General features: G+C 36.4%; 1 protein-coding gene across 2 annotated transcripts in view; it reads left to right on the top strand.

Annotated features, from left to right (window-relative positions):
* The first annotated feature begins 4,691 nt into the window (after positions 1–4,691).
* LOC112562082 (rasGAP-activating-like protein 1) overlaps positions 4,692–16,872 on the top strand; it is a 30,476-nt gene continuing 18,295 nt past the window's right edge. The window contains exons 1-14 of one of the 2 annotated variants that reach the window (XR_003098782.1): positions 4,692–4,839; positions 5,336–5,392; positions 6,185–6,298; positions 9,505–9,575; positions 9,824–9,959; positions 10,397–10,478; positions 11,193–11,333; positions 12,085–12,185; positions 12,331–12,448; positions 12,991–13,147; positions 14,217–14,281; positions 14,425–14,534; positions 14,816–15,005; positions 15,819–15,956. Coding sequence is in view for 1 of the 2 variants with exons in the window: in XM_025235082.1 (XP_025090867.1) it covers positions 4,772–4,839; positions 5,336–5,392; positions 6,185–6,298; positions 9,508–9,575; positions 9,824–9,959; positions 10,397–10,478; positions 11,193–11,333; positions 12,085–12,185; positions 12,331–12,448; positions 12,991–13,147; positions 14,217–14,281; positions 14,425–14,534; positions 14,816–15,005; positions 15,819–15,956 (1,545 nt within the window). In the remaining variant the exon portion in view is untranslated. The remainder of the gene's footprint in view (positions 4,840–5,335; positions 5,393–6,184; positions 6,299–9,504; positions 9,576–9,823; positions 9,960–10,396; positions 10,479–11,192; positions 11,334–12,084; positions 12,186–12,330; positions 12,449–12,990; positions 13,148–14,216; positions 14,282–14,424; positions 14,535–14,815; positions 15,006–15,818; positions 15,957–16,872) is intronic. The other variant, XM_025235082.1, reaches the window with a different exon arrangement.

The raw sequence follows: 16,872 nt of genomic DNA on the forward strand, positions 1-16,872 counted from the left end.
CCACCGAGCTACATGGCCCACTGTGAGAGGGACTGAGGATAGCATGAAAGCACTTATTATCCATGGATGCACATGAATAGATGAATGCCAGAGAAAGCCTGAGTTTACCAGTGGTATTTTCAGAAAAAAAAAATAAAAGAGGAAGAATAAAGAACTCAAAACCAAGAACAGCAACAAAGAGAATGTCTTCCAAAGGAGAATGTATTCTGTATTGTGGTGTTGGCCATTGTGTAATTGTGGTTTTAGCCTTCCATATTGTTTTCAGTTCTTGTGTGCTGTGAACTATGAACAGTGAACTCCAATATTTTTATTTTGTGGTACAGCATCATTTGCGGCTTGGGAGTCTGTTACTTTACTTGATGGAACCATCTGCAAGAAAGCAAGAAATATATAAATATATGTGTGTGTGTCTGTGAGAGAGAGAGAGTGTGGGTGGTGGTGGAGAGAGAGTGTGGGTGGGTGGTGGTAGAGAGAGTGTGGGTGGGTGGTGGTGGAGATATTGTGTGGGTGGGTGGTGGTGGAGAAGAGATCAGATGCTGGCATTCAAGCCTACAACATCTATCGTGTTGTATCGAAACAGACGGGTTATAACCCTAGAAGATGTAATATGAAGGTGTAAGTTGCACTCATTACGCAAAGATGTCTGGCCAGCCTGAGTATAAACATAAATCTGTTGGTAAAGCTCTCAGACGATGAAGAAAACATACGAGTCGCGACGGCGGTACATTCTCCTGGCCTCCCATCCCTGTGCCTGGATGCATGAAGTGGACTGTAGGGCTGGAACTTAACTCCACGTTATCACAAAGAGTAGTCTGCTGGTGTTTTACGTATAATAATAATATTTAATAATATAATAATAATAATACCATAAATTTGGCAAACCGAAGTACGACTTGTTAAAATCATGCGCTCATAAAATGGACCTCCAGGCGTTGTTGAACAATTGACATGTAGGTTTGTCACAAGGTAGAGCTGGTTGGCATGATACATCGTGGATCTTTTTCCTGACATATTTTCCCCCATTGCTCCAGACCATCCTCTGGGCACATGTATGTGTGAAAAGGAACTCTCTGGGCACATGTATGTGTGAAAAGGAACTGCACACAATCGTCATGCAGCCGACTCCAGTCGTCTGCACTCTTAGCGGCGCAGGACGCGGAGGTAAGTTGTGGAGCATGGAAACAGCCGCATCCATCTATTTTGGTCCGATGACGTAATGTCTGACCATGCGCTTATTAACTGGCAAAGTCGTTTTCCTTTGATGGATGCTTGTTTCATTCCTTGCTTCATCACCACGGAATGGATGCTAAATTTATGGTCGGCTAACTATTGCCGTGGATACTATTTGAATAGAATTTTTTTAAGTTTTGAAACACGCTTTGTTCGGCATAGCTTGGCTTGTGGCTGAGATGTGTGAGGACCTTGATAAATTATTATTATAAGTGACTCTTAGAAGCCTCAATCTGTTTGTCCTTAATGGGTTGATAGCCAATAATTTCAATTACAGAGAGAAAAAGCAGGGGGGGGGGGGGAAGAGGTGAGGCGGAAGGGAAGGGAGAAATTGTGTAGAGTGCCGCGATGGATGACCTGTCTATCAGGCAGCTTCTAAACATATAATGAACAAAGTCGTTCGTGCTTGCGGTGTTTGCCACCGGACCTAACTCTGGCTTTGGCCGCTCTTACTCGGGATGTAAATGACAGACGGTTTTCCCGGAGGGACACTTGCTCGCTTATCGTTATTTCATTTTGGCTCTTAAATTCCGTTAATGCCCGTCAAGTGTGGAGTCGCCAACGTTTGTAAGCCAAGACAAGAAGTAGTGTCTAATAAGATTACAAACTTCGAGGAAGATCCCGCGAATTGACTTTACCGACTGTCTCGCTGTCCCACCAAACGTGTAAAGTAATTACACGGGTCAAAGGCTGAACGACTCGCCAGGTCGTCAGCCGGATCGAAGAGAAGTAAGTATTAGGATGAAATTAAGAGTACGGTACTTGATTATCCAGTGTCTACGGATAAAAAAAAAAAACTCTGACAGTCGAGAGAATTTGAAAGAATGACGAATAATTGCATCTTTGCGTGCTGCAGTCATCGGCTGGAAAGGAAGAGGATTAGTTCTGTATGGCCAGTGGCAAAGTCGGGCCTGATTTTCTATCAAGGGCTCATTTCGATTAATGACACTTGACTCTGATGAGACCTCAAGCAGTCAGAACGGGACGTCTTTCTACCTAAAGGAAAAATGGTTGGGCTAAAGGGCCAGAACTTATTTCGCCAGACTAAGAAAAGGTCAAGTTTTATAGGAATGGATCTGCTAACGTGGTCGCACTTCTGCCTGTTTTTAGTAGTTGTTGGTGAATAAGAAGGCAGACAGTGCTTCTAAGGGTGCTCAAGACAGCCTTGCGAGAATGTGCCGTGGGCACGAAATGTTGTCCAGTAATTTAATTAAGCTTTTCCCTCCGTTCTTTTTTTCGTTCCAGATTGTGAGAATGGACAGCTGGAGCTTGAAAATTTTATTGCTGGTCTACACTGTGAGTGCGCCCACGAGATCTGTAAAGAACTGAGTCAACTGTTATTGTAATCTTGTGGATTCCAATTGCGACAAACTTTTCCACTGGGCAAACTGACGGCCATCTCCCCGGGAATCTGCCACGCGTGCCCTGTCACAAGCATCTCTTGCAGTACCTGTAGCAGAGCCACATTAAAGCCATCTTCCCTCTGATGCTCTCAAAGTAATCAAGAACATGGTAGAATGGGTTCCTTGCCTGCTATTCTAAGCGTAGAAGGAATGAGCTCTCAGGGGACAGTTCCCGCTGTGACCAGTACTCTGTAGAGAAAGACTGTCTCAGAATCAGCAGTAAACTGGAACAACTATTAAAAATGGATTGTACTTTATGTTCACATATTTTCTCTCTAGTATGCTTCTTTTGGTAAATGGCGTTCTTTGAAATTTTAAGTTTTCCGTGTTCTAGAATACCTTTTTGTGGACGCATGCTGAAAACAGATTATACAAAACCAGAAGACATAGACATATACACAAGCACACACAAACATATATATATATGGGTTGGAATGATAGATGATGACATTCTGAATCTTTCCCACAGCACGATTTTGAGATCCAGGAAGCCAGGGTTTTCAGGACAACAGCTAGAAGACTGCAGATGATTTTATCGACAATAAAACATGATAGCTCCCGAGCTGAGTTTTCAAGACGATTGTATGATGAATGGTTCTGCTTCAACCCGAAATTGAAAGCTTAAATGTTTCATAAATTGTATATCAGTTAAGTCCGGCTTTGTCATTCTCTTTAAACATGCGCGAAGGAAAAATTGCAAATCGACAAAACTCTCATTGTCTTCGTCGTCAACGTCATTAAATTATAGCTGAGCAGTCCCAGCTGGTGATAGCAGAGTTGTTACCCAAGCTCACAAATAAAGGTGGTACCAAAGATAACACGTGACTTTCGATGTGTATGGATATTTGTGTGGTTAATTGAAAATTAAAAATAAAAATCTGAAATATATCAAGTAAAGGTCTCACTCTGATGACACTGCGGACAGTATAAGAGGTTCACCGTATCTAGAATACCCGCAGCCCTCTCGTGTATCGTCGAAAATGAATTCAGTACCCATTGTTGCTGTGAGATAGCACTTATGGCTATATATCTATGGATTTAGGCGTGACTGATCTAAGTCAACAGCGAAGGAGATGGGGGTGGTGTAAACCTAAAAGCATCATCTCACATCCGTTAGTCTGAGATTATAACGCCAAAAGGGTATTTGGGAACAGTTTTGTCCATAATATTTTAACGTATTGTTCTATAAATTCTCGAAAAGTCGATCTGGTTTTGCCTCTGCTCGAGTTAATAAAACAGAAACTCCTCGATCATATTTACCCAGACTATATTATATCTACGTGGAGACGTTTATCGGCAGGGCCCCCCTTCGAAAAATTAGCCCCTAGGTAGGAAATATTACCCGGATCCCATGAAGACTGAATTGATTCTTCCCGGCAACAGATTTACCCCGTTATGATCTCCTCCTCCTTTGTTGGCCATAGGAGTGCCTCAGCTTTTACCGTTTTTCTGGATTCTCTGCCACTCTCTGAGATGTGCTGAATGACAGACCAGCCCACTTGTATTTTCTTTGCTCGTTCGTTCTTTTGTTTACCCAAGGACCATAGCCTATGTACAGTTTATATGGTCTGCCTCCTGTCTTGCCCTGCTGCATATCCAGTCCTTTTGCAAGTGTTGAGTTCGGCCCATACCACCAGTCTGCAACTTAACACTGTTATGTCAAACCGACTTTGAAAGGGCCAACTATTTGTCGTTATTTTCTGTCTATTGAAGATTTAATCCCACTGATAGTCTTGGAGTTGAGAATGGTTGGGAAGTAAAACTAATAATTCTTTTAAAAGAAAAGCGTTCAGAATAGATTCGCGGTTCAGGGGAAGCAACCATCAGGTTTAATCGCCCAGTCAGTACACTCCCTTTCTTTATTTATTCCGAATGGACGGTTTTTGTTATTTACATATTATAGTAATTAATAGGTACAACTAATCCTTCTATCAAATTAACTAAACCGTTCTTATCAGTTTTTTAAACTATTCTATCTACTTTGTTTAGTTTTTAAAAAATGTCCAAGGAATCATGTCGCAAGTAGTCATTAGGAATTAGAATAGCTTCCCCTGCTAATATGGCGGTATGTGGAAGTGAAAATCAGTACCGCTATCAGTGTCAACATTTTCGTCACGACAGCTAACTGGATATATAACATGATATCGAGACAGACTACGTTATACCTCAGAGTATCTGAGGCCAAAAATCTTTTGGCGAAAGATTTGTAAGTTGTCATGTATGTTATATGTATACATAAGATTCAGAGTTGTGGGTTTGGGGAACAAAAATATCTGTTTATTGACTTGCCTAAACAAATCAGGACTGTGCCTTATGACAAAGGCATTGCTATAAATACCATCCTCGAATGGCTTCAGGTGTTGACCATAACATGACAATGATGTGACTTGAATTATAATTTTTGTACAAATAATGTAAACCCATATTGCAACATTTCAAGATATTTTCTTGTATGCATTGAAACGTATTTAAAAGCCAGTATTTACTTTTCTTATTCTTATTTTCAGGAGAAACTGACTTTGTACCACACTGCATATTTAAGTTATGAGCAAAACGTTCATCACTTGTACATTGCCCAGCTTAGTTTCAATTATCTTGCATTTTACTATGGTCATATGTTATTGTAGGGACGAAACAAAGAGTATGTGTGTCTTTACTGCTTTGCTGATCAACTTTTGTGTTTATCTCTTGTACAATTTCAGCAATGGCAAGAGCGACCCATATTGTGTCATCAAAGTAGACAATGTTGTAATTGCAAGGTGAGTGTATAGTGTATAGCAACTAGTGCCTTTATCTTAATAGCTGTATGTACATTAGATGCAAAGTTGTAGGCTTGGAAACAAGAATATCTGTTCATTGATTTTCCTGAACATATCAGTAGCAGTGTCTAATGACAAAGGCGTTGTTATAAATACCATGCACAAATGGCTTTAGACTGTATGTCAGTAGCTCTGGCACCCGGTGTATAAAAGCATGCAAAAATAATTTGAACGACCTCCACATCAAGTAAAGAAAAGTTAGTAAAGGGTATAAAAATGTAAGCAGTTTGATGTTAGGAGTCTAGAAAGTAAGGATTTTAGAATGGTGGTCTCATTGGGTGTCATATTTGTTCAGTACTTAACATGCATGTCATCAGTGTACTGAAATAAATATGATATATGTATATGATCAAGTGCTTATGCTGGTTTTATGTCTCACTCTCTCCACCCCCACTCTTTTCTCTCTCATTTTCTCATTTGCACCCAAAGGTTAACCAGTGCAATGATGGCAATGTCAGTTATGTGAAATCACAATCTTTGATAAATTTTGTGTAACATTGGTTTTCATTTGTAGTTACTGGTAACATAAAGGAAAACATAAACATTACAATAAGGATGCTTTAGAGCAAAATGCATGCACCAAATCTACTTTAAACCTGACTTTAGACAAAGGAAATGCCTGCAAAATTTGGTTGGGATCATACTAAAAAAACCACTCATGCACTGAGGGCATGCCACAAACACACATACCACAATCCACTATGTATTTTTTTTATTTGAATGCTTTTGCAGGACAGCTACAGTATACAAGACTTTGAACCCATTGTGGGGTGAAGAGTTTGTGCTACATATGCCCAGTGGTTTTCAGAATCTTAGTCTGTATGTTTATGATGCTGACAAAGTCAGGTAGGTGCCATGTTTTAGTCAAATTTAAATATGTGCTATTGAAAGAAGAAACTAAAAATATTTGTTTACAAAATATTAGTTTATTTGGATAGATGATTTGTAATATTATTTTTATAGGAAACAGAAAACAACCTATTTTTGAACAGAAGATTGTATACTTAAGGCTCACGGGGATCAGCAGTTGATAGCTCCCTCAGACGCTTATAATTTAATATATTCAGCCATAGTTTCAGCTATTATCATCATTCCTGTCATGGCCTTCACTAGACGTTCTCCCTCTGTGCTGCTAAGCAGCGGAACTCTTTTCCACATAAGATTCGCCACCCTGACTCAAAGCCCACATTCAAATGCTCTCTGAAATCATATCTGTTTAGAAAGTACTATTCCTGAAATACTTTACTATTCTTAACTCCTTTGTAATATTGTCTGTCATGCTAACCATCAAGTATTGACTCCATCTTGCACTGTTATAGCTCCATTGATACTTTCATCCTTTGCCTTTACATTGTACTCTTGTACTTAATTTTCATGTTGTTAGGGGTGCCTGTACGTACCTCATTGCCCACTGACTGTTATCTTTCATTTATCATGACTTGCCTGCACAGAGAGTGCGATCTATCTTGGTCATGATGCTGCACGTTATAAGTACACATTATTATTATTGTCATTTTCTTAGAAAATATCTTTAGTTGATTGGAAGATATCAAACTCAAGTCATATTCTGTGATTTATTTTACAGACCATAGTGAGAAAGGTTAAGGAGAGAAGTGGGGTGGGAAGAAATATATATTGGTTGGGCTTCTGTGATTACAAACATTAGAAGCAGTGACTGTAAGAGTGTCATGCATGCATATGTTCTCATTCACATGTTCAAAAACTGCTTTCTGTGTATTTCACATCAGAGTTGTTCCTGTCCTTTTTTGTTCTTTTCTGCTGCTTTTACAATTTCAGTTGCCAACACCATCAAATTTGTGTTTTTTTATGCTGTTTAAATTTTGAATACATTGCAGCAGACAGCTTATGAATGGATGTGTCACAGTGTGTATTTTGTAGAATATGTAGTTTTTAACAGGTAATGGTAGGTGTATGATTTAAAGAAATGGAATAAAATTTAATGGTTTATTTGGTGATTCCTTTATTTTAAATGGTAAATGTAGAATATGTAGCTCTTAACAGCAAATGGTAGATGCATGATTATAAAAATGGAGTAAAATTTAATGTTTATTTTTGTGATTCCATATTTTTAAATGTTAAATACCTCATTAAATTATTAGATATATCTGGCTATACTAATTTTTTATTTGGGTTTTTCTTTCTTTTCCTTTCTTTTTTTTTTTTACCCTCTTCATTTTGCAGCAGGTAGGTTACACAGAGATTTGATTGCTGATGGATTTCTTGGCTTGGGTTTTATTTTTATATAACCTTCCTTACTATTAATACTTGATGCATGTAGGGCCTAAAGATTTTGTTCCTTTGTGGTGGTCATATTACTAGCAAAAAAAGCTTCAATAATGCATGCGCATGCACACATGCATATGTACAAAATGATAGATATATACACATACATTACAGATATCCATGCATGCATAAGCAGAAAGCAGTAGTAATTCACTATGCGTGTATTATTTCTTTTAGGGCAATTAAATGTGCCTCAAAGTCAATTTGATTTGAAGCCTTTATGTAATCTGGTTGCAGTTTGTTTTTTTTTTGTTTTTTTTTTGCATAGTTAATAGATTTTCTTTTAGCTTTTGCAAAATGCTGTTGTTAGTGAATGCTATTTTTTCTGTACATATATGATACAGATTTCAAATCAGCATTACATATTCTTTCAAGAAAAATCTTCAGAATGTAGCACATTTTTGTAAAATTAGGCTTAAAATTTAGCATACTTTTAGAGTCTTATTATTTTGTGAAAAATAGCTCAGTTAGAAGATATTTTGTGTGCATGCAAGTCAGAAATCATCTTTAAATAGATTACTAATTTAGAAAGTAGATGGCACTTAGTATTAGGATGTTCTCATTAAGCTAGTGGCATAGATCCTAAACTTATGCTAACAGTGCTACCAGATTAGCATTTTGTTGTGGGTCTTGAACAGATATTACAATCAGGAATTAATTATCTGGTGATACAATATGATATAGTTAATAATATTCACTGTTTAATTAGATCAATGTTTTGCCAAGTAGTAAGTTATTATTTCTCTTTATGCGCACACACACACACACAATTTAGTGTTTACTCAACTCTTTGCCAAGCTGACCATATACCCAGGGCTTGGAAATTATGCACTTTGCTTTATAATTAAAACTGCTTTTTTTATATAATTTTTTTTTTAAATATATAAGCCCATCTCAATAATATATGCGTATTTTCAATAATTTTTTTAATAGGTTCAAATTCTAATAATAGGGTTTTCCCTAGAGCCTTTGCAGATGAGGCAATAGTTTATTGCATGTTTTCCTATTTATCTAAACACAGAATTAATGTTTAAGTTTTATTTTAGAAAAATGTTTTACAAACTGGTTTGGGGATTGCTGCGCATGTACATGTTTGCTTTGTTTGCCATTCATGTTGAAGAAGACAGATAATTCAAAAATAAATCAAATGGAGCATTTAATATGTATGTTTTAGTTTCTGTTGTGCCATCTTTAATATGTTCAGATTCCTTCTAGACCTGTGTGAATAATATTTTAAAATTGTTCCCAAGTTTATTTGACCTCTCTTTTTTTTCCATGGGAAGAAGTGAATTTAAGGGAGTTATGGTATTATTTAAACACAATACATGTATATATGTTACAATAATATTCTTATTTCACATATGTTGAAAAAGCTTTATGCAGTTCAAGTTTCTTATAAAAATAGTATGACTAATACCGGAGTTTTCATAAGGTCGATAGCCCTTTACCACTATGGTAATTAGGTATTTCACATTTCTAATGCATAAATTCTTTAATTTCATGTTATATTTATGTGTTTATCTTTACCAAAGACCCTTCTGCTGAATGTGTTTTGATATCACATTAAGAAGAAATGAATGAAAAAGAAAACTATAAAAAATTAACATAATTTAGAGCAGAAAGAAGAGTTATCATTTGTAGATTTTCTGATATATATATATGCTTTTCCTTTGTGAGGCTTTTTTGTTCAAAATTGACCTTTTTCCTTATTTTATTTACTTTTTCTTGTTTGTTGCTCTTACTTTCACCAGTGGCGATGACATCATTGGAACAGTCTCAATTACCAAAGAAATGTTAAATAATCAACGAAACTTAAAAGGTATTTTTTTCTTATCTTAAAACATTCTTTTAATGCTCTAGTAATAATAAATGGAATATCGTCATGTATGCATGTACTTGAGTCTGTGTGAACTGGCTTGGTGTAATGAGCAGTGGAAAGAGAGGAGGGGGGAAATATCAGTATTCAGAAATGTTTATGCATCCACATAATGTGCTTGTTTTTGGGGTTTTTTGGTCTTATTCTCCTCTTAGCTGCTCTATAGGAACAGTTGAATGTTTTAATTATAGGACTAGAGAGCTGGTTTCCACTTCAGAAGGCAAACAAGGATCTTGAAATACAGGGGGAGATTCTCCTAGAGTACGGGATTCGCACGTCTGAAGCCACTGGACAGTCTCATTTTTTTGTGACTGTATTAGAAGGAAGGTAATAGATACACATCAGTACATGGACACATAGATATGCATACACTTGCATATAAACATAAACATACAGTAACTCATACATGTCGATTGACCTCTCATTTTTTTCTTCCATGGGAAGAAGGAAATTTAAGGGAGCTATGATTTTATTTAAACACAATGCTGCTTGATTCTTTTGTCATTTGGGGTTCTTTACACATTGGAACAATCTTCATATTGTAAATAAGTAGTTGCACATCACTTTATTTTTTAGTTTGTTGGAGGAATCAACTCTGTGCAGTTTAGAGTTCCTTGCTTAAATACTAATTTGATTGTTTTTTTAGGCTATAAAAAAATCTACTGAACTGTAAAAAATTCTAATATGGTTATTAACAAGTTATCTTGAACTGATTGTAAAGTTAAGATATAGTTCTTTTTGTTCTCTTTTCTTTTTTCCTGTAGGGACTTGGCACCCAAAGACAAGACAGGCTATTCAGACCCATATGTTAGTGTGACTTGCTTTGATGAAACAAAAGTGACTTCGGTAGGTAACTTTTAACTCAGTGAAGACACTTCATCAAGTCAGAGATGAATATTATTTTCTCATACAAATGACATTTAATATTAGAAGGGTTTTTTTTTTGGCATAATAAAGACCAGAGTGGTTAAGGAAAACAATATTGCTACCGGGATTTCTTTTTGACCACAGATTGGGTGGGCAATCTGTGTAAGAAAGTTTATTTTTCTGTTGTGCCCTACTGGCACATGTTTCAGATGGTGAACAGATTGCATTTTACACAGTATAGATTTTGTTTCTTTTGTGGTTGATAATAATCATATATGTGCAATGTGAGCCCCTTGTAGTGCATTTTCTGCTTATAACATTCAGCATTCATATGTGTCTTGATGATTTTTTGAGAGTGTTGCTTCAAAGACATCTTTTTTAATGTGATTTGATATTAGAGAATGTTCATGAGGCATTCAGGTAGGAATGTTTAAATTTTTCATATTTTTACTGGTTTTTTAATCAGTTTACCTTTCCAGTATAGTTCTAATTTAATATGTTTTGAATATTTAATTTAATTTTTTAAACTTGGTACATTTTTTATCTAATCCAATGTTTCTCCCTCAGTTGAATTATAAAGGGATCAGGTCTCTAAATTAGCGCCTTGCTCATTGGCTGATGTTGAAGTCAAGTTAATATAAGACAATTGCCAATTTTCTCAATATTGTTAACACATATGTATACTTTTTTCAGAATCAAAAGAAGACGCGATTTCCAGAGTGGAATGAGACACTGGAATTCTTACTGCCATCAGATACAACGTACACCAATATGTCGATCATTGTGACAGTGTGGGACAAGGATAAACTGAGTAGTGATGACTTCATGGGCCAGGTAATTAATATACTATGTTTTTAGGTAAATGTGCATATATTTTTATGTCTTTGTTTCTTTTGTCTTATTTCCTTTATGCTTAATTCAGTAATATGGAATGTTAGGAACAAATATCTAAGAATTACAAGTTTTTTACATGACAGCCACTTCCTACGCTGTGAACTGTGATGTAAGAACTTATATAAGTTAAATACTATTGACTGTATTTCCATAGAAAACTGGCAGGCTGCTAAAGCTTGGCTCTTGAATTTTTTTTTTTTTTTTTAAATATATTTATGCAAACACAATGCTATTGTGGGACATCAAAATTTTGGCAATAATGTATATAGGTGAACATAGTGCTACTATGAGACATCAGAATATCTGCAAAAATGTACTTATGTGAACACAGTGTTATTGTGACACGTCAGCAATAGTATAAAGAGAGTCATGTCCCTTCGCCTAACTGGCTGGAGGGGACTAGCTATCTGTCGTTTTGAAATTCAGAACATTGCTTCAATGTCCTTTGCTGGCGGGAAGGGAGTGAGCATAAATAAGGATAAAAACACTGAAACTTATTGTCTTTGAGAGCAGCATCCATTATTATTATGTTTGTATGTTTTTCTTTTTAGTAAAGCGCTTTGAGTCCACTTTAAAGTTGGGGAAAAGCAGTATGCAAATCAACTGTATTATTATTATTTATGTGAACACAGTGCTATTGTGACACATTGGAATATCAGCAATAATGTATTTTTCTCATGACACTGCGCAGATCCACCTCACAGTTGAAGATGTCACACATGGAACTGTTAAAAAGTGGCATGCAGTAGCTCGCCGTCCACACGTAGATGCACTGACAGTGCGCAGGGGAAGGTGAGCCCATACATCTGCTAATAAACAAGAAAAAAGAAAACCTGTTCAATAGTTTTTTTCTTTTAAAGATTCTTTCTTTATGCTGAGAACCATGACATGCATACCAACATGGTAAGCCCCAATTATTCATAATTTTGTATTTCAGCCGAATAGAACGGGGCAAAATTCGACTCAAATTACAACTTTTAGAAGAAACTGTTCTCCCTTCATCCTGTTATGAGCCTGTGGAGACACTGTTTCTGGAAGCAATTGATGAACACAAGGTAAAGAGCTTCTAGAGATGCCTCACACTCACCCACATAAAGTTGTTTTCAATGACTGCTATGTTTATGATATGATATGTTTATTTTCAAAATCTGAGCAATTTACTTCCTTCTATACACATGGTACAAGCCTTGTCTAGTTAACATCTGCTTTATTTAAATATGCTTGTATTGGTTGTAGCCTAAACAATGTATGTGTGTGTCTGTTTCAACACAATTTAGTCATTTTTACTTCTTCTGCTGGTCAGTATTTCAAGGATTGTATCATGAAAATTGGTATCTTCCTTTGAACATAAACCAGTTTATTTAAAAAATAAAGTGGTCAGGTGGCACTTTAAAAAATAAATGTGGCGGTCATATTGGAATAATTAACTTATGCATGATTGCGCAATTACAAGTCAGAACAGAACTTTGACAGATTGTGGGTAAAATTTGTTCTGTAAAATTGTGCTTATATCTGAACAATTTCAGATTATGAAGTCTCAAATAAACCATCGTAGAGAGAGTTTATACTTGGAGTTGTTAATGTTCTATTCGTTCAGGCACCAGGTCTGGGAATGATGTTGTGGGAGTTGCTGGAGCAGGAAAGAACAATTGAACTGAGTCATATGGCTGGTGCTCTAGTTAGGTTTTACCTGGCGAAGGAGACTGTGATAGAGTACCTGGACAAACTTATGCAGCGTGATGTAGACAACACAGGTAAAAGATCTTAAATACATTTTTTCTTTGAAAAATCAGTTCTAAAATTTTTGCAGAGAAATAGCTTTTATTTATAAGATGTTGTAAAACTTTGCTACAGTTGTAGATATGCTCACTGCTTTGTCTGTGCCAAGGAGTCTGGGAGCACAAAGAATTGATTGTCACTAATCGTATACCTACATTCCTTTGAAAAAAAAGAAATAGGAAACAGCAAACAGTTCCAGAACTACAGAATAATAAATAAGCCTACTCAGCCACCCAAGAACAGGCTGGCTTCAAACAGCTCGAAGAGGTAACAGCTTTAAGTACTAGGGAGCCATCCTCTCTAAAGACAACAGCTTCACAACAGAAATGTACATCAGGATTGTGGCAGCAACAATAGCTAGGCTGGCCAGGGTCTGGCACAGCCAGAAAATCTGGTTACTACAAAGTACAGCAATCTTTGCAAGTCCTTAATAGTACCAAGCCTCCTTTACAGATATGAAACATGGACTCTGCTTGCAGATATGGGTAGGAGAATCCAGACATTCAAAAACAAGTGCCTGAGGAGGCTGCTCTGTATCCTGTACTGAGAGCATAAAACCACTGACTTTGTAAACAGTGTGGCTGCCATACTCACAGAAACCTAGCAGTCAGGAGGCGTAAGGTTGTTTGGTTTGGCCATGTGACCCAGCAGGATATGTTCTCACAGACTATCCTTCAAGGTACATAGTACCTTAGAGGGTGGTCAATTTTCCAGCTGCCAGAGGAAGAGCTGGAAACAACTGATACATCAAAGGACGACTGAATGACTAACAGAATTCAGAAGTTTGGCCATTGTGCATTCTGTCTTTTTTTTACCCCAGCATTTGGAAAGCCTTGTGCCTGTTTATCAATTTATGGATGCCACAAGCATTCCAGTCTGGATTGAGAACATATCTCATTCAACAAAACATTCTTTAATAATTTGAATTTCTTACTGTCCTTTTCTTTCCTCACTTTGAATTCGTGTTCCTGTGTTGGATTTTGGGGTTGGTAAAAGTTGAAATACTTTGATCTGTATCAGTTGTGATCTTGCTTGTTTATACAGAAGACCCCAATACCCTGTTCAGAGGAAATACTTTAGGGACCAAATCAATTGACCAGTTTATGAAGGTAAGATGTTGGTAAAATCTTTTCACTTTGCTCTTGACTGCCTAGTGTTCCATTGGCATTTATAAAGTTTCTCATAAATTATCTGTCTTAATAGATTACATCATTTTATGTCAGTAAACCTCGTGTTTTGTGTGCATCTTTAGATCCTGGGTGTGCCTTATCTTCAAGAAACCCTCCAGCCAGTCATTGAGCGCATCTTCAATGAGAAAAAGACAATAGAGCTTGATCCCAGCAGGGTCAACAGTGTGCGCAGGTAGACTATTTTTATCTGTCAGTTAATTGTGTTTACAGGATATGATTACATTGCCAGGACTTAATTACCTCCCTTTGTCCTTTAGTCCTCGTCCTAATTCTGCATTTTTCTACTATCTCTGCCTCACCAAGGAGAATTATAGAAAATTAGATGCAGCACTTTTGATATAATTCATGCAATGTGTAGGAACCTTATGTGTTTATTTATTCATTTTTAACATAAACATGGGCTACTGTGTATTAGTTTTAAAAATATTTAATTGTGGGTTCATTGATTGCTAGGAGACACAGTCTCCATCGTGAGTCAGAGGAAAGCTTCATTCATTCGAGTCAAGATGTAGTTGAGTCATACATGAGTGAAGTCATTGACTGCATCACACGTTCTGTGTCTGCTTGCCCGCTGGCACTGCGCATTGTTCTTAGGAACACCTATCTTCGGGTTCGCTTCAAGTGGTCTCACGAGACTTATGAGGTAGAATATTGTTTTATTTGCAGTACTAAATGAATTATCTTTATCATCACTGCTATCAAACTATATGTCTGAATTATTTATTTTATTATCAAGTTTCCTTGAAAAGTAATGTTTTTAAGGACTATTTTGTTTGAGATTGGGATCATTTTTAATACACACCACCTGAGTATTTCCTGAATAGCCTTTATCCCTATCGCATGAATGGGCAGTAACCAAAGGTCAGCTACTTAAATGTTAAAGAACCAAAGGGTAAAAATTCATTACTAACGCCATTAGGAACATGGGAACAGTGTCTTTACAAGAAAATACTATTATCTGTGGCTTACGTATTTATGCATTTCTTTTTCTGCACTTCCTTCAGATAATTTTTTGTTTAAGTTTTATTGGTGATAGTTATTACTGCCCATTTTGAAAAAAATGTAATCATATCATTTCACGCCAGATTAACAGTGACACTTCCCACTCTTCTTTTTACACCACTGTGACTGTTTCATGTATGTTCAGTGCAGTGAGCTTGCTTGTTGGCCAAATTAACTTTACAAATTAGCTATCCAAATTAACTATATTATTATCAGTTCTTAATTACAGAATAAAAGGTCTAAATAACTTATAAATTATTTTTAATAGATATATTTAGCCAGATATATTACATTTGTCATATGGGAGCAAGATACATCAGATGCAGTAATAAGAAATAAACTTGTAGGAAAGAGTGTCCATTCCTGACCATTTTATTATTTGCTAGAATATTTTTAAATGAACATCGGGAAAAGAATGACATCATTTTGCCAGCATCTTCTGGTTTCTTTTTAGGACACACCATATCTTGCAGTCAGTGGTTTCATCTTTCTTCGGTTCTTCGCACCAGCGATTCTATCACCTAAGCTCTTTGCTCTGTATGATGTTCATCCCAACCGCAAAATTCATCGAACTCTTACAATTATGGCTAAGGTTTGATACTTTAGTGTTGTTTGTACCACCTACTTTGTGAAGTAGCTAGATTGAGACAGCATGATAGGTCAAATTGTTGTTGCAGGTTGTCAGTCTTCCAAGAAAAATTTCTTAACTGTTCTTCTGTTGTCTACAAAATATACAGAGAGGTTAGACTGTTTTTAAAGGCCCATTTATTCTGCATTAAAAGAGTTCTTTACAAACATTTCCAGTATGCCAGCTGAACAAATAGCAGGGTCCGTACAGGTCAGGAAAAACTTGAAAAGTCAGTTTATTTTGAAAAATGATTTCTAGGACCTGGAAAATTCAGTGTTCGAAGAAATTCATTAAAAGTCAGGGAAAGGTCAGAAAAAGTAAAAAATATTTGCTGAGAATAGATTGTGCTAAATTTCTGAAACATTATTTATTTTATTTTTTTAAAGATTTGGTGTGCTTGTTTGTTTTTCCATGAGTGGGAAATTAATCTATGGCTGCAGAATAACTTTTTCCTGCTGATTTGACTGATGCCATTTACCTGGCAGTGTCATCCTCTTACAATGTTGACAAAGCAGACTTACAAACTGTGGCTTACAGATGAAAAATATAATACTTTTTGGCCATGGCTTCAAGAAGTGAAGAACAACAAAGACAAATATAAATGTGATCTTCGCGACAAGGAAAGGAAACTTTTGAACATGAGTATAGATGTCGTATTATTCACATGGAAAGGAGCAGAAACAAAAGACTCCTTCTGTCAGAAAAAATCATCAGCGATGACAATTTTAACTAGCTTTTTTTCCAACTGTACTTTATTCTATGGTATTTCATGGTAATGTTAACTGAGTGCATTTGAATAATTTTGTATTTTTGGACAAATAGTGTATTGATTACTCCTGACAGTTCCGAAATATGCTTGTGGTATCAGTCATTGGGTGGA

The sequence above is a fragment of the Pomacea canaliculata genome, linkage group LG4 (genome assembly GCF_003073045.1).
Source record: "Pomacea canaliculata isolate SZHN2017 linkage group LG4, ASM307304v1, whole genome shotgun sequence".
In the NCBI taxonomy this organism is placed as follows: Eukaryota; Metazoa; Mollusca; class Gastropoda; order Architaenioglossa; family Ampullariidae; genus Pomacea; species Pomacea canaliculata.